Source organism: Phalangium opilio, unplaced genomic scaffold (genome assembly GCF_054372755.1).
Source record: "Phalangium opilio isolate 3A_F unplaced genomic scaffold, DU_Popi_V2 ptg000070l_1, whole genome shotgun sequence".
In the NCBI taxonomy this organism is placed as follows: Eukaryota; Metazoa; Arthropoda; class Arachnida; order Opiliones; family Phalangiidae; genus Phalangium; species Phalangium opilio.
This window is the reverse complement of record NW_028324182.1, coordinates 6,420,253-6,442,105: the sequence shown is the minus strand read 5'-3', so window position 1 is coordinate 6,442,105 and position 21,853 is coordinate 6,420,253. Positions and strand designations below refer to the sequence as shown.

At 35.0% G+C, this 21,853-nt stretch overlaps 1 protein-coding gene across 2 annotated transcripts; it reads right to left on the bottom strand.

Moving 5' to 3' along the window:
• Window positions 1-978: 978 nt before the first annotated feature.
• Window positions 979-21,112, bottom strand: LOC149661303 (BTB/POZ domain-containing protein 2-like). Of its 2 annotated transcripts, none has more exons than XM_089842769.1 (3): window positions 20,650-21,112; window positions 3,740-4,224; window positions 979-3,658 (listed from the first exon to the last, which is right to left on the bottom strand). In XM_089842769.1, the coding sequence occupies exons 1-3, from the start codon at window positions 20,737-20,739 to the stop codon at window positions 2,752-2,754; spliced, it is 1,482 nt and encodes a 493-aa protein (XP_089698895.1). In that variant the 5' UTR covers window positions 20,740-21,112; the 3' UTR covers window positions 979-2,751. The 2 variants fall into 2 exon arrangements, with proteins under 2 accessions (XP_089698895.1, XP_089698894.1); XM_089842768.1 differs by lacking the exon at window positions 20,650-21,112 and adding an exon at window positions 7,419-7,895.
• Window positions 21,113-21,853: the final 741 nt, after the last annotated feature.

Below are 21,853 nucleotides of genomic sequence, written 5' to 3'. Positions count from 1 at the left end.
CGGGAATTAGTTGTCCATTATCTAATACTCTAAGATAAGAAAATAAACAATTCAGACGTACACATAACTATTTCCCGTAAAGCTATAATGACGCTACAAATTCAATATTCATGGGTGAAACGCGAATATTCTCAATCCGGTAATGTTGTCTAAACTTTTTTTTCCATAATATACAGTAGAGGAGGGTATAAATATAATAATACGCGCCCGTTTAAGGGAGATTAAAAACGAAGGAGCGAGCTATAATATTCGGATATAGGGAGAAGGAGGAGCAATTATCCACGCATTTTTCATCCCATCTCCATCCATCCCTCCAATGATTTCTCTCCTCTTCCTTCGCTTCATTCCATGCTTATGCCTATTCACGTGTTCCACCATCACCGGCTTTATTCGGAACATACTGTACCACAATATGCGCGCAATATTTTCATACCCGACTCCCGAGGGGGGCTCGCGCAGATGCCACAACCGTGTTTTATGATTTATTTTGGGTTTTTGCACGTGATACTGGTTAGGCTTAATATTAAGCCTAATTTCTCGGTTATAAACATATTGATAGATCAGAAAAGCAACCTTAGAGAGTTTGGCAAAAGAGGGCCTACCTTTACAGACCTGCAAAGATCCTAGTACAAAATTCTTTCTAGACAAATCTTTTAAAAAGATTTGAGTGAAACTAAGATTTCAAAGTCGACAAAGACTTGCTAAAAATAGGAACAAAGTTCCGCAGTAAAATACTTAAACATTTCAAGTTGAAGTAGGCCTAGGTAGAAAATTGAAAACCATGCATTTGAACCTTTGAAAGAATTTTCCAGTGAATGTTCTTTTGGAGTACTTCCTGAAATTTGAGATATTTGGTTGGCGGTTGATCAAACACACACTCAACAAGCTTTTGTTTACGCAGGTAATAACGGTCCCCTAAAAGTAAAGGCCAATGTCATTGACCTAGGCCTAAATTTAGTATTTGAAGCCATAGAAAAATATACTTCAAATTGATCTTTACTTAGATATCAAATATTCAAGTACTATAACAACAATATAGTCGAAAAGTTCAATATAAAATCATGTTAGTCGCCAATTCAATTCAATGTTTAACATGGCGATTTTAATCATGATCATCAAGCCGTGTCGCATTCACATTTATTTCGATTAAGTTTAGAAATTTTTATATCAGACGATTACCGAAAAAGGTATTAGATTAATTTTCAAAATTTCAAGCTGTGTGCGACTGGCTTTAAAATAATATTAAAAAAAATGACGTGATTATAACGTTTCACCGATAATAACTAACACTGATGACTAATTATCTTCATTAGTTTCACGAGTTTAAATTTGAGTACAGTTCTTTAAGAATACTGGTTTTTATATAAAGTTCACGGGGTATAAATGTGTTCGATATTTAAATTGTATTTATCAAAAATGGGAGTTAATATATAAAAAAAATTCCTTTAGTAAATTCGGAAATTTAGGCATATATATACATAATGATAAACTATTCTATATCAAAATCTAAGCCAAGACCAGAAGTGAGATGAGACCAGAAGTACTGAGCTAACCAAATTCTTCACTCGGCGAAAGTGAATATTCTTGATAACACACCAACGGTTGGTCCTCTAGTGGCGGTTTCAAAATTTTCCCTCGAAAACGTGAGACGCTCGCGGTGGTAGACGGCCGAACTAGATTCAAGGAGCCGTGTCCGTGTTCGGCCGCTTTAGGTTGAGGGGAAGGGGGTAGGAAATGTTTTTGGAACTCGACCAATTTTTTTCTCTCTAGTTTTAGCGCGATGGAAGCGGCATAAAATCCTCAAATTTGTTCACTAGTGCCAGGATCTACTATCAATGCTAGAGCCCTTCACTTCTAGTCTCATCTCACTTCTGCCAAGACTTATAATAAAATACTGATTATTTTTTATGAAAAAATTGTCATAGAAAATTTCTCAGCTGGACTATACTTCAAAAAAACCGATTAATCTTTTCTTTTTTTTAATTAAAAAAAATCTCATTAATACGTAGTGTAATAATTTCAAAATTAGTTACCCAATTAACTACGGTATAATTTGGTTTTCCGACTAATCGAGTAATAACAACCGATAGTTTTAAAATATCATTTGTTTTTTCTTAAAATTTGCAAAAAACAATTTACGATTTAAACACGATCTTAATAACTTTTTTTTTTGATTTCTTCGGGAGATTAGCTAAAAACTTAAAAAACAATTAACGCGATAAAAAGCTCTTAAAAACAAACGAATTATTTACAAGCGCGGGATGCTAATTAATAACGTATATTGGCACAGACGAAAGTAGAAAAAACTAAAAGCTGACGCGATTAAAATACAGGGTTCGTAATTGGAACATACTCATGATAAGTTACCTTTGCCAATTACTGAGGGGCAATTTATTAATTTCACCGGGGATTTCAATGGATTTTCTTCAATTTACCACACTATTCTCCCTTAAATTTTAAAGGATTTTCCCATATCTTCAAAGAATTTTATGGATTTCTCCAATTCCGAAGACCTACCCATAATTTTCACTGAAATAATTTCAACTTCCCCAATTTTCAAACTTTCCAACGATTCTATCTTAAATTATATAAGAATTCCTACCGAACTCTCTCCCTAAATTTAAAATTTTCCCCAAAACACCCTCCCCACGTCCACTGACACAATTAATGCCAAATTCTCCAGGTCAATACGAACCCTTAATTAGATAAATAGTACCGATAATTAGGAAATAAAGAACAGGGATAAAAACATCAATCTAGCATTTGAACCAAACAAATAACAATATCCCCAAGTCCCCTAAAGAACTTCTTAGAAGTGGAGCTCTTTTTGGGGTCACCTCTACCCGCCGAATGTCGGTTCCTCCTTGAGGACGACGCCCTATCAGAGGAACTAGAACCACTCGTAAAGGAACAGGACCTTCCTAAAGGTCTCTTAGAAGCCGTAGGAACTTTAGCAACGGCCCCCGTGGTACAACCCAACCCGGACCTGGGACCCGGTCGCCTGGAATCTAACTTTCTCCCCAAGAGATTGACAGGTAACAGTGCCGAGAAGTCGCCGTTAAGTCTGGCTAGCAAGGCCATCTTCTCGGATTCATCCAGGATATGGGATGCCACGGGTCCCCTTTGAAATTCCTCGGGGCTCATAGACAAGTAACGGATATGGTACAAGATTTTCCCCAAAACCTCGCGTTTGTTTTCGGGGACAAGTTCCATTTGACGTCTCTTACACTCCTGGCAAGCCCAACGTGTCGCGGCTTCAAATACCGCCATTTCGGAACGTATTCTCAAAGTGTCTCTCGATAGTATCTCGCAGACCGATTCGTAGCTGAGTTTCTCAAAGGTTTCCTGACGCAACACACTTTCAGCGCAGTCGTCAATGACGTCGAAGCATCGTAAGAGGACTTCGTTACGTGAATTGGCGCATAGTTCTTCCGTGACGGGTGATGGGAGGTTGGGGTCCATGTTTCCGGAGTTGAGAAGTAAACGACGGCGTTGTAATTGTGGTAAAACATCGAGGACTGTGTCCTCTTTGACGTTGTCTCGTAAGAAATCCAAGCACAAGTTACCGAGATCAGATAATTGGAAGTGAGTTGCCGCGTGGTACAAACGTAAAGCGCTGGGAACCGTTAAAGACGGTACGTCACGTTTATAAACGAAACTAAAAGAAAAAAATTAATAACCATATTAGTAAATCTAGTTCAATGCGAACTGTGGCTTAGTAATCTGAATTCTTAATTACCTGAGGACATTTTCGAAAACGTCTGGCGGCGTATCGGAGACTATTATTTGGCAGATATCTTTGGTTCGATCATTGGTAAGTACTTGTATTTGAGTGTTTGAAGGACCTCGCTCAATGGAGGACATTCCATTCATTCCCAACGTTAAGATGGACTCAAAAACGGGGCTAGCCTCCTTAATGATGAAGGAATGTCCGGGAAATCTCCACTGATTCGGTTTCTGTCCCACCAGGAAAACGACATCGCTCTGGTCTTCGCTGTTAAACAGAACGAGTCCCGGACTGGGAGCCGATGGTTCCGATTGATGACGGACTCTCAAGCGTCCATCCTCCGACGAGGTTGGAGACTGAGGTTCCGCTTCGGATGTCGAAGGGATGGCCATGGTTCGGATGACTGGACGCGACGAACGTGGACGCCGATTGGAAGCGCAACAACGCCGGCAAGCTTCCGAGTCTGAATTGCAACGACGTGGTCGACTCTTGAAACACTAGAAAAAATTAATGAAATACCAAAGATTAATAAAATGTTAATGTTACACCATACTGGCACAATAAGTATGTGTTTTAAGCATATTCAGTAGCAAATCTAATTTCAAACCCATTGAAAAATCAACCAGCGCGAGATAAAAGGTGAAGATCATGAGAGATTAAAAAAAAACTTGAGAATTTTCTGATTTGCAACAGTTCCTTACAACCAGAAGTGAGATGAGACTAGAAGTGAAGGGCTCTAGCATTGGTAATAGATCCTGGCATTAGTGAACAAATTTGAGGATTTTACGCCGCTTCAATCGCGCCTACGCTAGAGAGAAAAAAATTGGTCGAGTTCCAAAAACATTTATTACTCCCTTTCCCTCAACCTAACGCGGCGAAACACGGACGCGGGTGCTTGAATCTAGTTCGGCCATCTACCACCGCGAGCGTCTCACGTTTTGGAGGGGAAATTCTGAAACCGCCACTAGAGGGCCAACCGTTGGTGTGTTATCAAGAATATTCACTTTCGCCGAGTGAAGAATTTGGTTAGCTCAGTACTTCTAGTCTCATCTCACTTCTGTTACAACTGATAGTGAAACTCCGAGAATAATAATTCATTCAAACCTAAAAGTGGACTGCCTCGCGAGACGAACGTTTACAAATAACATATAAAACCAACAAGTACGAAACTTTTAATTTCAACTGTCAAACACTGCAATACCGTTTAAAGTGTCATTAAAACCAATCTAAAACATTTCCATTTAATCTGTAACCAAAGACGTCGTCAGTAAAAATTACCGAAGATCACAAGATCATTAATTTGAGTCATTCTAAATAACACCTGATCATACGACGATGGAGATCGAAAGTAACATTCTTTCTCATGAACCCACAACACCCTAATCTAAAAAGGGCCCTTGAAAACTCTCAGAGCTCGCGTTTCGTGTGAAATTAACAAACATGTACAATAAAAGAACTACAACCACCACCAATATTTTCTCTCCAATAATATTACATAACATAAACAGTTCGAAGTACAGTTATGTTGCGCCCAAGAGGGTTGGGTTGAGACCAATATTATTCTTCAAGATCACTATACAAAATTGCGAAAGCCAGGGAGGAATAATACTCAAATATTTCGAACCATATTATAAAAGTAGTTCAACGCAATCTGTTCCGGAACAGAAGTAATATCGGAACTAAATATTCTGGATGTTAATGTTCATTAAACGTAAAAAAAAAACCGTTAATATATATGAAAGAGCCAACGTCCGAACCAAACTAAACCAAACCGCGAAATAATATTATTTTTTACGATGTAAACATTCGTAAACTAGCGTAGGCGATATAGTTAACATTCCACAATCTTGAGAGGGGTTCCCTTTTTAATAATAAATGAACCGAAATAAAACTTTAACCAAACGCCTTATTAGGATAATAAACTAACGATAATTTTAAACCATCGCATGCATAAACCGAGAAAATAATAAAACTGAACTCCAACTGTGGTTTAATATCTTTACAGGCCAAATTCGCAGACATTTTCTATTAGATGATAAAGAAACTATGAACGAATTAACAGCTACTTTCATATCACCAAAAATTCAAGTTCCGCATTTTTCCTTAATTTTAAATACTCGACAAAGTCAACCAAAATAAAGCTTTTGGTTTGTTATCTTTTCGCGTCTCGCGTTCGATAATTTTTTTTAAAGAAAACCTTTAATTCATTAAATGTTCCTCGATTAAGTATAATAATATTGATAATGACACCAAGTTACGAAATACAGGGTGTTATACAAATTAAGAGAGATGTTCTTTGTGTGCACGATTTTGAGTCGAAAATATAACTTCTATCTCCATTTTGACGTCAGGGTCACTGTTTTCAAGTTAAGATTGGATCTAGTATTTTAAGAAACTGATTAAGATAATGATTTCTAATTTAACTAACGGGTCAAACCCAAAACACTCTTAAAATCATAACTCGAAAACAGTGGCCCCGGACGCCAAAAATGGATATAGAAGTTACATTTTCGACTGAAAATCGTGCACCCAAAGAACATTCCAGGCTTATCAAAAACACCCTGTATATATAGAGTAATAATATTGATAATTTCACCAAGTTATGAAATGTTGGCGTTAAATTATTTTGGAAATTTTTTAGACTTTGTTCCTTTTACTTTAAAGATAAAAAAAATAATATTATTACAAACGCAATAACGCTTAATAGTGATCTAAAACTGTTCCAAAATAAAGACAGAGTGACTCACCATTGGAGTTGTTAAGATATAACCTTACGGAAACTAAACTAATCTTACATTGAAGTTTATTAGAAAAGAATAAACCGTTTTATATTAGGAGTCATCACGAAAACGAATTTTTGATATAGTACAGTTTCGTGATCTTCATCTTTCGGAAAACAATGAATTTTATATCGAGTTACGATCTAAGTAGTGATAAAATTTATATAAAAGATTGTCATTTTAAGTAAGAGGTTCCGAATCCCTTTCAAGCTTGCAAAATGACGGTAGAATGAACGTCAGAAAGAATCTATCACGGGATAATAACTTCATTAATTCTAAACAACCTTCAGCTCAACATTTTCAGTTACAAATAAAAGAAAAAATTGAAGAAACGTAACAAAAGAATATCTAGCCACTGATCTGAACGAAAAATAAATTAAATGAATTTTTGTAATGACTCAACATTAGTCCCAAGAGGTATAAGTCACTGTCGAAATCGGCTGTATATATTTCATTTTGTTGGGTGAAATTTCAAATTCAACATTAAGTCACTTCTAAATGATTAATTTAGTATATTATACTTACTTTTGAAATAAATTAAATAAATATTGTTGGTGTTCAAAATACTTGAAACTTATACCTCAACTTTCGTAATCACGTCTGAAGGAAATTACCCCTCATCTGGTCCCTACACTCCCATTATAAGTACAACTGTCTTTTTATTTCAATATCAAATAAATCTTTCTCGAATAAAGAGTGAGTGAAATTTTACGATCAAAACCGTGACAGTTTTACGATTTAAGAAAAGCTGGAAATTTTAACTCAGACATATCAATTTTCAGACTACACATTTTCAAAGATACAAACCAGAAATAGAATCGCATCCCTTTTAAAAGTCTGTTTTCAAAATCTTTTAGATATTTCCTACTATTAAAAAAATAATAAAACAAAGAAACTACATCTTAACTTACTATTTCTTTAAGAGTGTCATTCGTGGTGGTTACAACTTCTTTTTCAGACTGTGTTCTGGTGACGACCCACAATTTCTCGCTAACCAAATTCCGTTCACTGGCGTCCCCGCTTTGAAAACTGCGTCTAAAAGCGTCACCCCGTCGAAATATACCGACATAAACCACTAACGCCGGCATCTTACACTGTTAAATCCGTCCCTAAATCTTTGTAATTTACGACTAAAGAAAGCTAATTTCGTCCTAGATTAATTGAAAACCGCGAACGAGCGAGCGATTTTAAATTATCCATTTTCCATCATAGCTCCGACGTTATGAAGGAAGTTTCTAGTTGTTTTAACACAGTTTTTGGGGCCGACGTACTCTTTGATATCCTTTCCCTATATATTAGAGAAAGAAGTCGGCAGGTGGTTGATTCAGGCTGAATCCCAAATGTATTGTAATAAACTCCAGGTAATAACGATGCCCGGCGCGTTTCTGTTTCTTTCTATATAATCTCGTATCAATCTAACTCCTAACCGTTAAAACAACCGTATACTGGTCCTCGTCGCGTTAACAAACAATCTAAAGTTAAACTGACTTTTCCTAATACCTTTATTTAAAAGTTATCAACTAAAAAAAAGCAGGTGGGAAAACGTACTACAGTTTTGGCTCAACCGATGAAACAATAAACAGCTGGGTAGGGTTGGGTTAAGTTAAACCGAACCCAAACTGAGTAGTATGCTTCTTTAATTTAAATACAATTAATTTAAACTTAATATTTAATTTTAAATTTATGTATAAATTGTTTGGAAGAGCCAGACAAACTTCCGTTAGATGTTAACGCGATCGAGACACCATTCTAACTGACGAATTGGTTGCCAGTCTCCATCGCATTAGGTTTAATCAAAAACAATGAACCGACTTTTGTTTGTCTAACGAACCGTACTATACATTTTTTGTTTATAGTGAGGTTTTTTTGGTGAATAGCCCGCCCGCCTCGTGTCTACATCGATCAGAGTGGAATTAAATTCAAACTTATTCAAGAATTTCTTAGCTCTCTATCCACGTGACGTCTTTTTACCTAGACTCTAGTTAACTAAATTCGAATTATTTTGAAAATAGCATTAAATTTTAGGTAATTTTTTTGGGGGTATAAAAACTCGGTTTACTATAACTTCATGGACCGGATGCCTTGGGGGGAAAGAGGGTTTGTTAAAAAAAAAATAAACCTTGGGGTGTATTTAACGTTTCTATTTATCCCCCCTCCATTTTCCTTTGTAACGGTTCTCTAACCAACAAGAGCACATTTTAGCTAAGTGTTTTAGCTAAACCCGAATTAAAGACAAATTTAAATTTGGCTTTTACGAAACTAAATTGCGTCAAAAAATGTTTCGAAGTTAAAGAAATAGTGGCTCATTCAATATATATATATACAGGGTGTTTGTGAAAAGTCCATCAATAATGAAAGGGCGTATTTATTGGGCCATTTTGAGTCGAAAATGTTCTATGACATTTTGCCGTCCGAGCCACGGTTTTCGAGTTATGATTTGAATATTTTAGGGATGACCCCTTCATTAAATTAGCGCTGTCTTTCAATTTCTTAATTAAATTTAAGGGGTCATCCGTAAATTACTCCAATCATAACTTGAAAACAGTGGCCCGAACGGAAAAATGTCATAGAACATTTTCGACTCAAAATGGCCCAATAAATACGCCCTTTCATTATTGATGGACCTTTCACAAACACCCTGTATATATATATATATATATATATATATATTTATATTTGAAAGTAACAACAAATACTAATTAATTAAACCAAATTAAATTAAATTAAGATAATTATTAAATAAACTTAAAGTCGAAAGTCCCGTGATTGTATATAATATTTAAAATAATCTCATTTCAGTTTTCAATATTGGGAAAGCTATAAGACGTTGAAATAAACAATATTAAACTTCGTAGAAATTAAAGTAGTTCTTGCACGTTACTAATGAACAGTCTAAAGAATCACGTGATAAGGGAAGAAACGAGGGGGTAATCACTATCAAATTTGATATACACCGAATACGGGCTACGTATAGTTATTACGCCGAGTGACTGGTCCCTCGGAGGAGAACCCACCCTGCGGTTAATTGAAACGGTTTTTATTTTAGACAAGCCTGCCTATCCAACCAAGGGAAAGTCGTTGACATTATCAGGCTTAGTTTGCAATGGTTATTATATTAGCAAAACAACAACGGAAAATATACGGCTAATTTATGACAGTACAAAACAAGGACAACGTTTGCCAAATGTACGGAACTAAAGATGCACGCGCGTGGAATTTCTGTTTTTTAAACGTTTAAGGAAGTGACTCAAAGACCTTCCGTCTTAAATTACGAACGTTTTATTCAAATTTCTGTCAGAAGTCACAAGACTTACGTTGTTTAGTCTCGTCCTTATCAATTAAAAACGATTTCATAATTTATATCTACTAATAAATAAATAATTCAAAAATTATTTACTGATAAGCAAGAATTTATGAAATGTTAACAAGAATGTTTAAATTTAAGTATAAATCTATACCTTCCTTAGTAACTTCACTATTTTCTTAATAATGAGTTTAGCTAAACCATCCTGTAGTTTATTAATTTGAAAGTAAAATATTTTATCAAACACCTTCAATATTCATGAATTATTCTAACATATTCATGCAATTGAAAAAACTTATCTCGGAAGTCGGAATAAAGCCCAAACTACAATAATCTACGAAGAGTTTAGCTAAACCATCCTGTAGTTTATTAATTTAAAAGTAAAATATTTTATCAAAAACCTTCAATATTCATGAATTATTTTAACACATTCATGCAATTGAAAAACGTATCTCGGAAGTCGGAATAAAGCTCAAACTACAATAATCTTCGAAGAGTTTAGCTAAACCATCCAGTAGTTTATTAATTTGAAAGTATAATATTTTATCTAACACCTTCAATATTCATGAATTATTTTAACAGATTCATGCAATTGAAAAAAATTATCTCGGAAGTCGGTATAAAGCCCAAACTACAATAATCTTCAAAGAAATTTTTTTATACATATATATATGTATATTTTTGCTTAATTTTAGTTAGTATAATACTTTTCAAATTTCAAATTCGGAAATTCGGTGAAAAGGAAAAAAAAGTGAAATTTGAGGTGAAACGTTGTAATTTAATACTCGAGTGATTCTCTGATTATTATTATGTTCACTCGCAATGACACACTTTTTCGTTTCTTAATAAAGGTTGCTTTTGACTTTAACCTACTCGCCACAGTGTCTTAATGCTTATTGGTTATGAATCATTTAGACGAAACAACTATATTGTATTTAATCGGTCAAAGTTTTTTTCTTTATTTTTCTTTTGAGAATTTTCATTTTCTTTCAATAATTTATTTATATATTAAAAATGTCTTTTAGTTTTTGAATATTGACAAATTTATTTTCATAAAATCATTACTTGACTATGAGGACGTTAATTGGTTAGTTGAACTACGCAATAAGCCTCTTTGATTTAAACAAGAAGTGATATCTAGTTTACTAGGGAGAAGGTATAAATTCGCCTTTTCCAGCTTTATCCCCAGTCCAAACGTAGGTCCGGAGTTAATCCCACCTCTAAATTACAACCAGCATCTCATTGGTTTTTGAAAAGGCACGACAGCGCGACGCGAATGACGAAAATTACGTATTTTCCGACTGAGGAGAGGCGAAATATCCCGGCCTCCTTTTACGTCCCCCCACCCCTTGTATTTTGAAAGGGGGACTGGGACTATGGCGCGCGAATACTTAGCCATCTTACACCTTCTCCCTAATAAACTAGATATCACTTCTTGATTTAACTAAGAGGGAAAGGCATGGGGGTAAAACTCTGCCTTCCATCTCACTTTTCGACGCCTGTGCTCTAGCGGTTTTGGGTCTGGACAGAGAGTCAGCAGAGACGGCTATGGGTCAACCTCCTTGTACGTCTCAATACTGAGGGTTGCCTACCCCATGTTTTTACATCGAAGAGGCTTATTTGAATGCGGGTCCCAGAGTTATCACATTGCTCTATGTTATTTCGAGGATGGTTTTCTAACTTATGGGGTTGGTTTTATCAGTGTTAGAATTAACTAAAAGTATTTGTAAATTCCATAGACTAACAGGAAACTACTAAACCCAAACAATCTCCGCCCCCACATTAGAAAAAGAACGCTAAATATTTGCTATAGACATATAAGCGTTGGTTCTTTACATGTTTCCGAAAAATCTAGGCTCAATACATAGCCGGAGACATAATTTTCATAATCAACTGGTATTCATGGGTTTCGTATTACGATTTACGAACAATTTGAAGTTATTAAACCACGCACGTTTTAAAAGATATGTTTAACTGATAACGTTAATGTTAATTGCTATTTTAATATAAGGCGTAAAGAGGTCAAATTGTATTTACAGGGCTGATACTCACTCATACGCTCAATTTTAGTTGAATAAGTGACTAATTAATTTAAAAATAGTAAGCAAAAAGTGACTAAATAGGGGCAAATTAAGCTATAAAAAGGGCCACTTGGAATGAAATGTTTTCAGAGATGACCGATTTTCACAATTATTTGCTATAATTTAAGATATTTTAAAGGTCAGTGTCATAATTAAGCCCAATATATGGTTTTAGATATTTCCAGTCAAAGGAAAGGTCACCTTATAAAAGGTTTTCGGCGAAATTCAATTAAACTATTTTGGAGCACAGCTCATTATGCAAAGTAATCGATGCCGTTTTAAATCAAAAACAAAACATTCATTTAAATTGGATTAATTTTATATAATAAGTTAAACATTTGCTGAGCGAGCGGAGCGAGCTCCACGATTTTGGGGTTTAATCACCTGTGATCTCGCTATTTTGGCGTTTAAACCGTCATACAGTCAAATATATAACCTTTAACGTTGTGGTTAAAAAGATAAATAGCACCGAAAGACTCAAAAATCTAAAAAAAGTGACAAATAGTAACTAATTTTTGGAATAGTGACTTTTAGTAACCGAATTTAAAAAAAGTGACTTTTAGTGAAAAAAGTGACTTAGTATCAGCCCTGTATTTAATGTTAATATCAAAATAAAAATGAAAGGGAATATAGAAGGCAATTCAAATTTGGCCTGGGTAAAAACTGGTGTAAGCGCATTAACCCCTGCAGTTATTTAAAAGTTTATCGCAATGTGGTTATTAGGAATAAACTAAAACCCAGTTGTAAATAAGGCCTTTATACTCCCTTTGGTATATAAAGTAAACCTAAGGGTGGACAACTGGACATGCGAGGCTACGTCACATACAGACAAACAATTAAAAGAAGTTTATAAAGTGTTTAATTAAACATGGCGACATTATAATCAAACCCAACTTAAGTCTTAAATTTTACCGATAACTTGATACTCCCTTTATTAAAAGCTTCAGTCTTTGCTCCGCGAACTTCTAGCGTAACGAACACGGATGAAAAACGACCTCGAATCAAATTTACACAAAATTTCGAAATATTTATAAGCTCAATATACCGCCCTTACAAATCCAAATCTATATGGTATAATAACTTGTCCTACAAAATGGCGTTCGCTTAATTCCCCCCCCCCCCCAATCTCCGCAAAACACCGTCTACTTTGTACTTAGTACAATATTAAACAAACATAAGTCATTTTGGCCAAGGAGTATTTACAAAAGGAATAGTTCAACCTGAAGTTGGAATAAATTTGAAATTTGGTAACACGTAGAGACTTTGTTAGAGCTTGGAGAATAGGTGAGGTGGGTTATGTCATGTGTGCGGTCTCCCAGAGTACCTTGCGCACGCCCCTACCAATGTTAAGGGATTGTTAAGTGCTGCCACGTAGCGCCATTTAAAAATAGAAGCTAATTAGCTTCTATTTTTAAGACAGTCGACTTTTACGTACGGTACGACCACACCAAAAATGCTGAGGATGCTGGGAGTACTTCCTTGCCGTTAGATGGGGGTACAGAGGTTACGTTATAGGTATGGAGATTCCTACAACTCTATCTCACCTCTCTCCTCTAAGGTTTGAGAATAGCTCAGTTATATTGAGGTTGAAAGTTTGTGAAACTTACAGGAATTACTGCTCTTTGTCATGGATATGTGTATTATACGAGTACTACAATACTTCTCTTTCAAAAATAGAGCTTATGGTCACTCTACACGTAGAGTTTACAAGTTCACAACTCCCGTATACATCGGTCTCCTTGTAGCTATATTAACCGCGCCCAAAATATATACAAAACGGCCAGTGGCTTTCGACCAATTTGTTTCGGAAAGGAGCGACTCATGCGTGAAATTATTAGCGCAAATAATAAGTCTTAGTTTTTAAGCCAAAAAGAAAAAGTGTACCCCTCCGCCCCTCCCACTTTAGGTACTTGATTTACGCTCCATATTACGCGCGTTAAAAGAGAGCCAAGATCATTCAAATACGTTTCCACTGCTTGAACGCGCGCTTAACACAAATTTAAGTATTCTGTTTAATAGGTCTAGGCTATTGCCAAACAACTTCACCGGTAATGTTTCATTTTTTTTTTTATCAAACTATTTTGGCGAAGATTTTTACTTTCGCCAGAAATAAATTAGCAGAAAGGTATAAGCTTCACGGTATTAGATATTGAGAGCGTTTTACTAAATTAACTTCGGGTTAGCTTACTTTTGGCGTGACGAACCGCGAACGATCGACTGATATTGTTTCGAATCGTGTCACTAATTTTTGAGATGATTGCGAAATCTAATAATAATAATTGTAATATCAAAAGATTGAAAGATACGGTGGTTTTTAAGGGTGTCGCCCTAATGGAATTACGTTTTACTTAATTGAACTTGGACTTAAATTACGTAATTATAAATAGTAATTAATTAGATTGGTAATGTTTTTTTGAGACATACTTTAGGCATATTGTAATTCATAGCAAAACGTTCCTAAATTGTTATATTAGAAAAATGTGTTGTTAAATAGCCCAAAATATTATTTTATAAATAAATATAATACATAGCCCAAATTATTAGATAAATACAAATAATATATAGCCCAAAATATTGTTATTATAGAAATAACTATTTTTCATAGCCCAAAATATTGTTATTTTAGAAATGTATATTATTTATAGCCAAAAATATTGTTATTTTAGAAATGTATATTATTTATAGCCAAAAATATTGTTATTTTAGAAATGTATATTATTTATAGCCAAAAATATTGTTATTTTAGAAATGTATATTATTTATAGCCAAAAATATTGTTATTTTAGAAATGTATATTATTTATAGCCAAAAATATTGTTATTTTAGAAATGTATATTATTTATAGCCAAAAATATTGTTATTTTAGAAATTTATATTATTTATAGCCAAAAATATTGTTATTTTAGAAATGTATATTGTTTATAGCCAAAAATATTGTTATTTTAGAAATGTATATTATTTATAGCCAAAAATATTGTTATTTTAGAAATGTATATATTTTTATAGCCCAAAAATTGTTATTTTAGAAATAACTATTATTTATAGCCCAAAATATTGTTATTTAAGAAATAACTATTTTCCACAGCCAAAATATTGTTATTTTAGAAATAACTATCACAGCCCAAAAATTTAAATTAAAGTCAAAACAACGTCAAAGCCCAATATACCATAACAAATTCCTATTACATTAGATATTTGTATACAAATTATAGAGTATTTTCACCGTAAATAAAAACAAAACAATCAAACACAGAAACAAAGTTAACTGAAACTTAACGAGTAATGAACTTACCCCCACCAATTTAAAAATCAATCAATCGAAACTTTAATTGCGAAACTTGAACGTTATCCACAACAAGAGACCCATGTCAAAACTATCCCGGACTAAAATCTAAACCAGTCTAAGTTAAAAACAATATTTTGAAATAAAAATACTTCTCAGACACTCTATAACCATTCTAGCTTCTAACCAATTTAACCATAACCAAATTCAACTTTCATTTGCCTGAAAACAGCATAATTAGGCGAGAAAAAGGCCCATTTTTTTCATAAACCATTTGCTTAATATAAAAAATACTACGGTTTAATGTTAAACATCTTTCAACTTAAGGTATAAGATCTGCCCTTGAAAATTCGCCTAATTGCAAGCGTTACAACTGGCTACCCTGTAGTAGAATACACCGTGTTTTTTAAATTTCAGGTATAAAGCGGGGTTTTATTTTTTATTAATATTATAAAACTTATTTTTAAACTAAAAAAACACCGTTAAATATTAAAGTTGAAAACAAGACCGTTTCATATTTTAAAATTTGCATAATTAATGTACCGAGAGCGTCAAATTATAATTGGAAAGGTATAGGTTTTAATTCTAGGGTTAAAAGGTACGTGAATATCAAAAATTATATACGCGTTATAGTGATGGGAAAATTTCCTTACACGATAAAAACATCCCAAAAATCTACATATCAAGGTCTAAACTCTTTAAGCGGCTTGGAGCGACCAAAATTACTATGGAAAAAACCGGTTCTTTAATATTAAATAAAAGATAAATTATTATTTAAGTAGTTATTTAGGGATTTCATATCAAAATTCCTTGACTTTTTCCTTATATAAATACCATAAATTAAGGAGGGGTGTTCTTTGAGTCTTAAATGTGCTATGACATTTTGCCGTCCGGGCCACCGTTTTCAAGTTACAGTACTACCAGGGATAGATTTAATTTTAGACGTAGGAATGGAGAACAGAGTAATGTGGGCGCGCGTCAAAATCCCGGGTCCCCCCTTCCACGGGACGGGGGGTGGGGTATGAAAGAAGAGGCGGGTCATAGCGACAGAGGTAAGAAGGAACTATGTATTTTACGCCGTCCCCGTCAGCAACGTCATCAAAACGTAGTTTAAGTCAGCCAATAAGATAATTTGAAATTTTCGTTACGTGTTGGAGGGAGGGGCTCTATACTGGGCTATGAGTCAGACTGAAGTAAATACTAACCATTCTCCATTCCTACTTCTAAAATTTAACTATAAGAAAATTGACGAACTAATTTAAAATTCCCTGAATTTAATATTATAATTTCAAAAATTCCCTGACTTTTCCAGGTATTCCAAATTACATATTATTTTAGAAAAAAAGAAATATCAAGAAACCGCATAAGGCGAGGGAAGAAAAAAATCCTAATATTAACACACACAAACCATTATTTTTCAAAAATAAAGATACAGCAAAATATAGTCAGTCAATGAAAGCCTTGGAATTAATGTATGGTATGAAACCATGAATTACCTTCTAAACTCGGAATAAAACCCTATATATATATAAAAGTTTCGAATTTGACCAACATGGCATGGTCACCCTTTGTGTCAGTTTTCGATATAAAAAAAAGCGATTATAAAAAAAATAAAAAATTTTTAAATTGCCGGAAAAAAATTAAAGATTGCATAACAAATATAATAGATAAAAAAAATAAAGACTTTACTATCATAGACACAACGTGAATTCCTTAGATTATACAAGGAAGTCCGCAAAAAAAAAAAATATCACCCCATAATTCCTAAGAAGACCCGTGATGACACACCTTCATACAGACATAAACATATTGATCATTGAATTTTACGTATCTTTATATGAGTCACCCTATGTCCCCCCCCCCGATAAAAACATCCCATTTAAACAATTAGTTGTAAATTAACGGTAACTATACCCCCCAGGTGAAGTGGTTAGTAAGTCTCAATAGTTCCCATTTCCTTTAACATTAAACGGTATTTGCTGATAACGTCGATATGAAGCGTTTTCTGAAAGTTATCTTCTCAATTTTTACAGCAAAAATATTTAGAAAAAGAGGATTATCACTTTTCCAGGTATTAGGGAATTATTTCCCGTTAAAAGATTAAATCCCAAGTGTGAAGTTTAATGCCCCATTCATATATATATATAATTAATTGGAGCGGGCCATTGTTTACCACTTTTAAAAAATGGTAACAGAATATTTATAAAACAGTAGCTAAACTATTATTTTAACAAAGTAGCTAGCTATTCGGGTTATGACCAATGTTTTATGAAAACTTTATTGCAAGGTTATTTAATCCCTGGTTTAATGTTGGAACGGACCTTTTGGACGTAAAAAGGGGGTAAACAACCCTCAGTAACGGGACATACAAGGGGGTTGATAGTACATATCCGTCTCTGCGCAATCTCATGATACAAAGAGACTACAGCGCAGGCGCCAAAAAGCGAGATGGAAGGCAGAGTTTTACCTTCTTGTTTTTCCCCTCTTAGTTACATCGAAATGGTCTATTTTGGTACTAGACCCAATCAGGGAGCACAAATCGTTTTTTGTGCTCACTGACCCAATAAATCTGAAGTGCTTGGCAACCCTGTACAAAATTGAACTACAATGTATGAAAATTCCTAGTCCCCATGATGCCATCTACAGAGAAAGATTCCAAGTTAACGTAACGCCTTCTGGAAACGAAATGTTTCAACTGCCTCGCACTCGTGATAGTGAGCTAAGCTAGCCTATAGGGGCAATGTCCTCTAACAACGGAGGAAGTCGGTTCCATTTCCGATCGATAAACTTTCCCGTGAAGCGTTGACGACTTTAAGCCTAACTTACTTCCTGACCTTTTTTTATTAAAACAAACAGAATATTATTTAGGTTACCTGAACCTTGCCCCTATATCGAATTTCGCAACCTAGGCCTGAATTCTTTCAATTTTCGTATTGGGAAACACTGAGGTATTGGTTAAGTAAAAGAGTAATAAATAAGGGTTCTCCTTCCTTAAGACGGAAACAGTTAATTCTACTTCCTATAGTATTTGAGTGGCATGGAAAACACGCAATTTTTCACAGGAAAAAGGGTTAATTTTAATGTGTTCCAATCCACTCAATGATAAATAATCCTGACTTTTTTGAACAGCATAAAGTCTATTTGAACAAATTGGGTTTTTATCATAGATATTAGAAATTCATGCAATTGCCAAAACACGATTTTACCGCTTATATAGCGGATTTATATAACGTTAGACTTCAAACGGAAAAAATAGTGTTGTCAACCGCGCATGAACACGAGCACATTCCTTCGAAAGAATGCTCGGAAAAGGAAGAAAAAATATTCTCTGTTTAAAAGATGCGGAGGGATTTTGGCGGGCCTAAATTATCACAACGCGGGAGGAAAAGTTGCAAACTAAAGATTGAACTCGGTTGGTATAAAAATAGAAAAAAAATAATACACAACGAAACTCCTTGACTCTGTAACACTTTCTAACGCGACATTGGATCCCCTTTTACGGATATTTCGTTTGAATTTTGCCTTCACCTACTTCAGGCCCCTATCCTATTCAAACTAGTGTCCATAGCTGCGATTAACGTCATATTCTATGTTAAAAATTTCATAGATTTTTACCAGAAATATATAATACTTCTCTTCGAGAGAAGTGGACCACAAAACGTGGTAATTGTAACACGATTCTTCCTAACATCATTTTACATTTGGAGCAAGGATACTAAACCGAATCACATACGCGATAAATAGTTCCCTCATCATTACTCTATTAGCGCTTAACTATTTGGCAAGGGGCATACGCTTGTGGATTTTTGTCCCACGTCAAGACAATCAAGGTTTGTGCTGGGGATTTAGTACCAAACAGTAATAGAATTCACCTCACGGTGCGATACCCGTAACAAGTTTGATGAGCAGAAAAGCAAACAAAAAGGGTGAGACCGGGAAGAATGACGTTACATATTATACATAAAGTATTAAGAGGATACAGAGTGTCACCCTTCTTCTATTATCCCCTTCTGTTACAAATAAGTATCACACCTGTCTTTTCCAACCAAGATAGTTGCGAGTCGAGTTATTTACCACGATTTACCGTTAATTACCAACATTATAAAGGAATAGAAATTACAAATAAAAGAACAATTTTACCTCGTGATGCTCGGTCTAAAATTGCTTTGAAATTACAAAGAAACGTAATGCGTAACGGGAAGCCCAGTTAACTAAAACGAACTATCGTAGACGGTAGTTATTAAACAAACTATTAAAGGCGGTTTGATAAGACTCCTGTTATTTATATCAATCATTTAGGGGAGGGGAGGGGAGGTGGCCCATTTTGGCGGAACACCCTTCCCATTATAATGATTTTTTAATTGAGTTTGTGATGATACTTTCGTGTTCAAAGCGTAAAACTAAAATTGCCGATTGATACCAATTTTGTTTATATAAAATTTTGATACAAATTCTCCGAAAATTACGCAAGTTTACATCTAATCAGTTAGAGCACTTATAGTAAGATTATAATTAAAATAATAAATAACGTTAGTTTAGCCGCCTTAAAGGGTTCAAAATATTTATCAATACCCCAACACTCGTGACTAGAGAAGGGTTTCATTCCAAAATAAATAAAAGTTGTATTCCCTTAATTGTTTATTTAAATGCCATCACGTGAAAGCAGACGACTTTATAACTCCGTTATTTGAAATTATACGTGTTCTAACAAGAATACCGGTACATTAACATGTAGGTCTACATTTTCGCAACGCGGCTTACTTCTACCGATACAAAATAAAACGCAGCTTCGTTGGAAGCTGTAGTTTTGTAATCAGGTTATAAAACGCGGAACAAACGTCATCAAAAACGGAAATGAAAAAAAAATACCCTGGATAATCTTCCCAATTAGATCTAACAGGCGGCACAAAAAAAAGAGTAGGCTACGCTTATAAATTTCTTTAAAGGCTTATTTTAGCCACTTCTTGGGTCAGTGTTAAGTCACGTGGTGTCTAAGATCGATACGAAACGTTCAGGCGTTTCCTTAGTTACGAAGCCAAGTTAGGCTGGGCTGCCTTCCATTTCATAAAATGCATCTGGGAAATATTATAGGAACTACTAGGCCTATTGAAAGGTAAACTTAACGCTAACTGATAAGACGTACTATGCACATCGTTATCAATAAAGTTGAAGACTTTTTATCAATGAAGTTTCAATTAATTCCCAACTGAGCTTCCTTATTAAAAATTAACACCCTTCCTATCGTATTTGGATTAACCATATTAATCATTCAAAATCAATATCACGTTCTCGTAACAACTTAAGTCTAAATCCACCCCAACCTTAAACCATCTGCTATTTTAGAAGAACCCATCCAAGATTTGTAAGCATAAATTGCAAAATTTTCAGCAACAATTAGGCTTACCTACGCCTTAACCTAGAAAAACTAGTACTTCTAGCAATTTTTTTAAGGAAAAAAACCATGAAACACTCACCAAAAATATACTTCCGCAGAAAGTGTGTTGATTCTGTTGGTGGTTTTCGGGTGCACCGCTGTTATGGAGATCTCCTCTGGCCTCTGCCATAGAATGTGGTCGCTCTCCAGTTCAAATTCCCTTCTTTTTTACGGCTCTCCTAGGCCTATTGCTATATTTATTCCAGGCTGGAGCTAGAAGAGGTCCTTAGCATTTAGGCTGTACTTTAAGCTGGAGATCTTCCTCTATTTTCTCCAGAGTTCCTCTCCTCTGGTTTTAATCCCGCCGCATCACTTGATCCCTTTCTCTCCTCCTCTGGAGCTTAGAGGTGAGGCTGAGCTCTCGATTCCACCCCCATTTCTTTCCCCCTCTCTGCCTATGCTCCTACGCTCTTTAATTTTCATCGTGGAGCTTGCGCAGTTCCGACGCTTCCAAACGTGATAAACACAGATTTATGATTCACTTTTCCAAGAATCATTGAGAGCCGAGTACGCCATTCTCGACGCTGAACCAAATTAATCCTTGCCTGCTCTGGAGAGACTCTGAGAGGAAACTGGGATCGTTTCCATGGCTACGAGCCTTGGTACCATGGAGTATAAATTTGTAATAGGGTCTTCTTGGCAATTCGGGCGTAACTCCGCCGCCTCCTGCCGCCATTTTGGTATCGTTTTTTGCAGAGTAAAAGCTATTTCAGCCCCTATTCCGACCCCCTCTTGGTATCTTTTCTAGCTACAGTGGGGTTGCATGACGTAGTACTGCCCAGTCCCTATTGGTAAGAAACATATAGCTAACGACTCGAGAAATTTAATTTACTATTTCTAATTGCAGTGTACGTCAGGTTAGATTAGGTTTAGTATAAATTTACGGGTAAAAAGTTCGTTTTGGCCATGTGGATTTTACGCCTACATGATTTTGGTTAAAAGGAACGAACTAAATGCAAATAGCAATATTTTAGAAAAAGGCGCCATATTATTGCCGCGGCGAACTTTATTAGAAACTAATAAAATCATCATGACTAGCCCAAAGGGTCATGTTGATTTTGAAAATTGCATGTTTAACACAGTTTTTATTTTCAAACTAGAAGGATTCATAACATTTACGAAAGGAGGCGAGGCATTGCAGGACAAATTAGTCTGCACTTTTTGTCTACGATCCTTGCCTCCTTGCGTAAAAGGTATACATCCTCCTTTCCTGAAAACTAACACCTTGTGAACATAGATAATAA

Bases quoted from the DNA above. Each gene is read 5' to 3' on its own strand.
- LOC149661303 (XM_089842768.1), bottom strand. From the start codon at position 7,595: ATGCCGGCGTTAGTGGTTTATGTCGGTATATTTCGACGGGGTGACGCT. The intron at 4,225-7,418 runs GTAAGTTAAGAT...AATTTTTTCTAG, and splicing joins ATGACACTCTTAAAGAAATA to TGTTTCAAGAGTCGACCACG. The intron at 3,659-3,739 runs GTAATTAAGAAT...TTTTTCTTTTAG, and splicing joins GTTTTCGAAAATGTCCTCAG to TTTCGTTTATAAACGTGACG.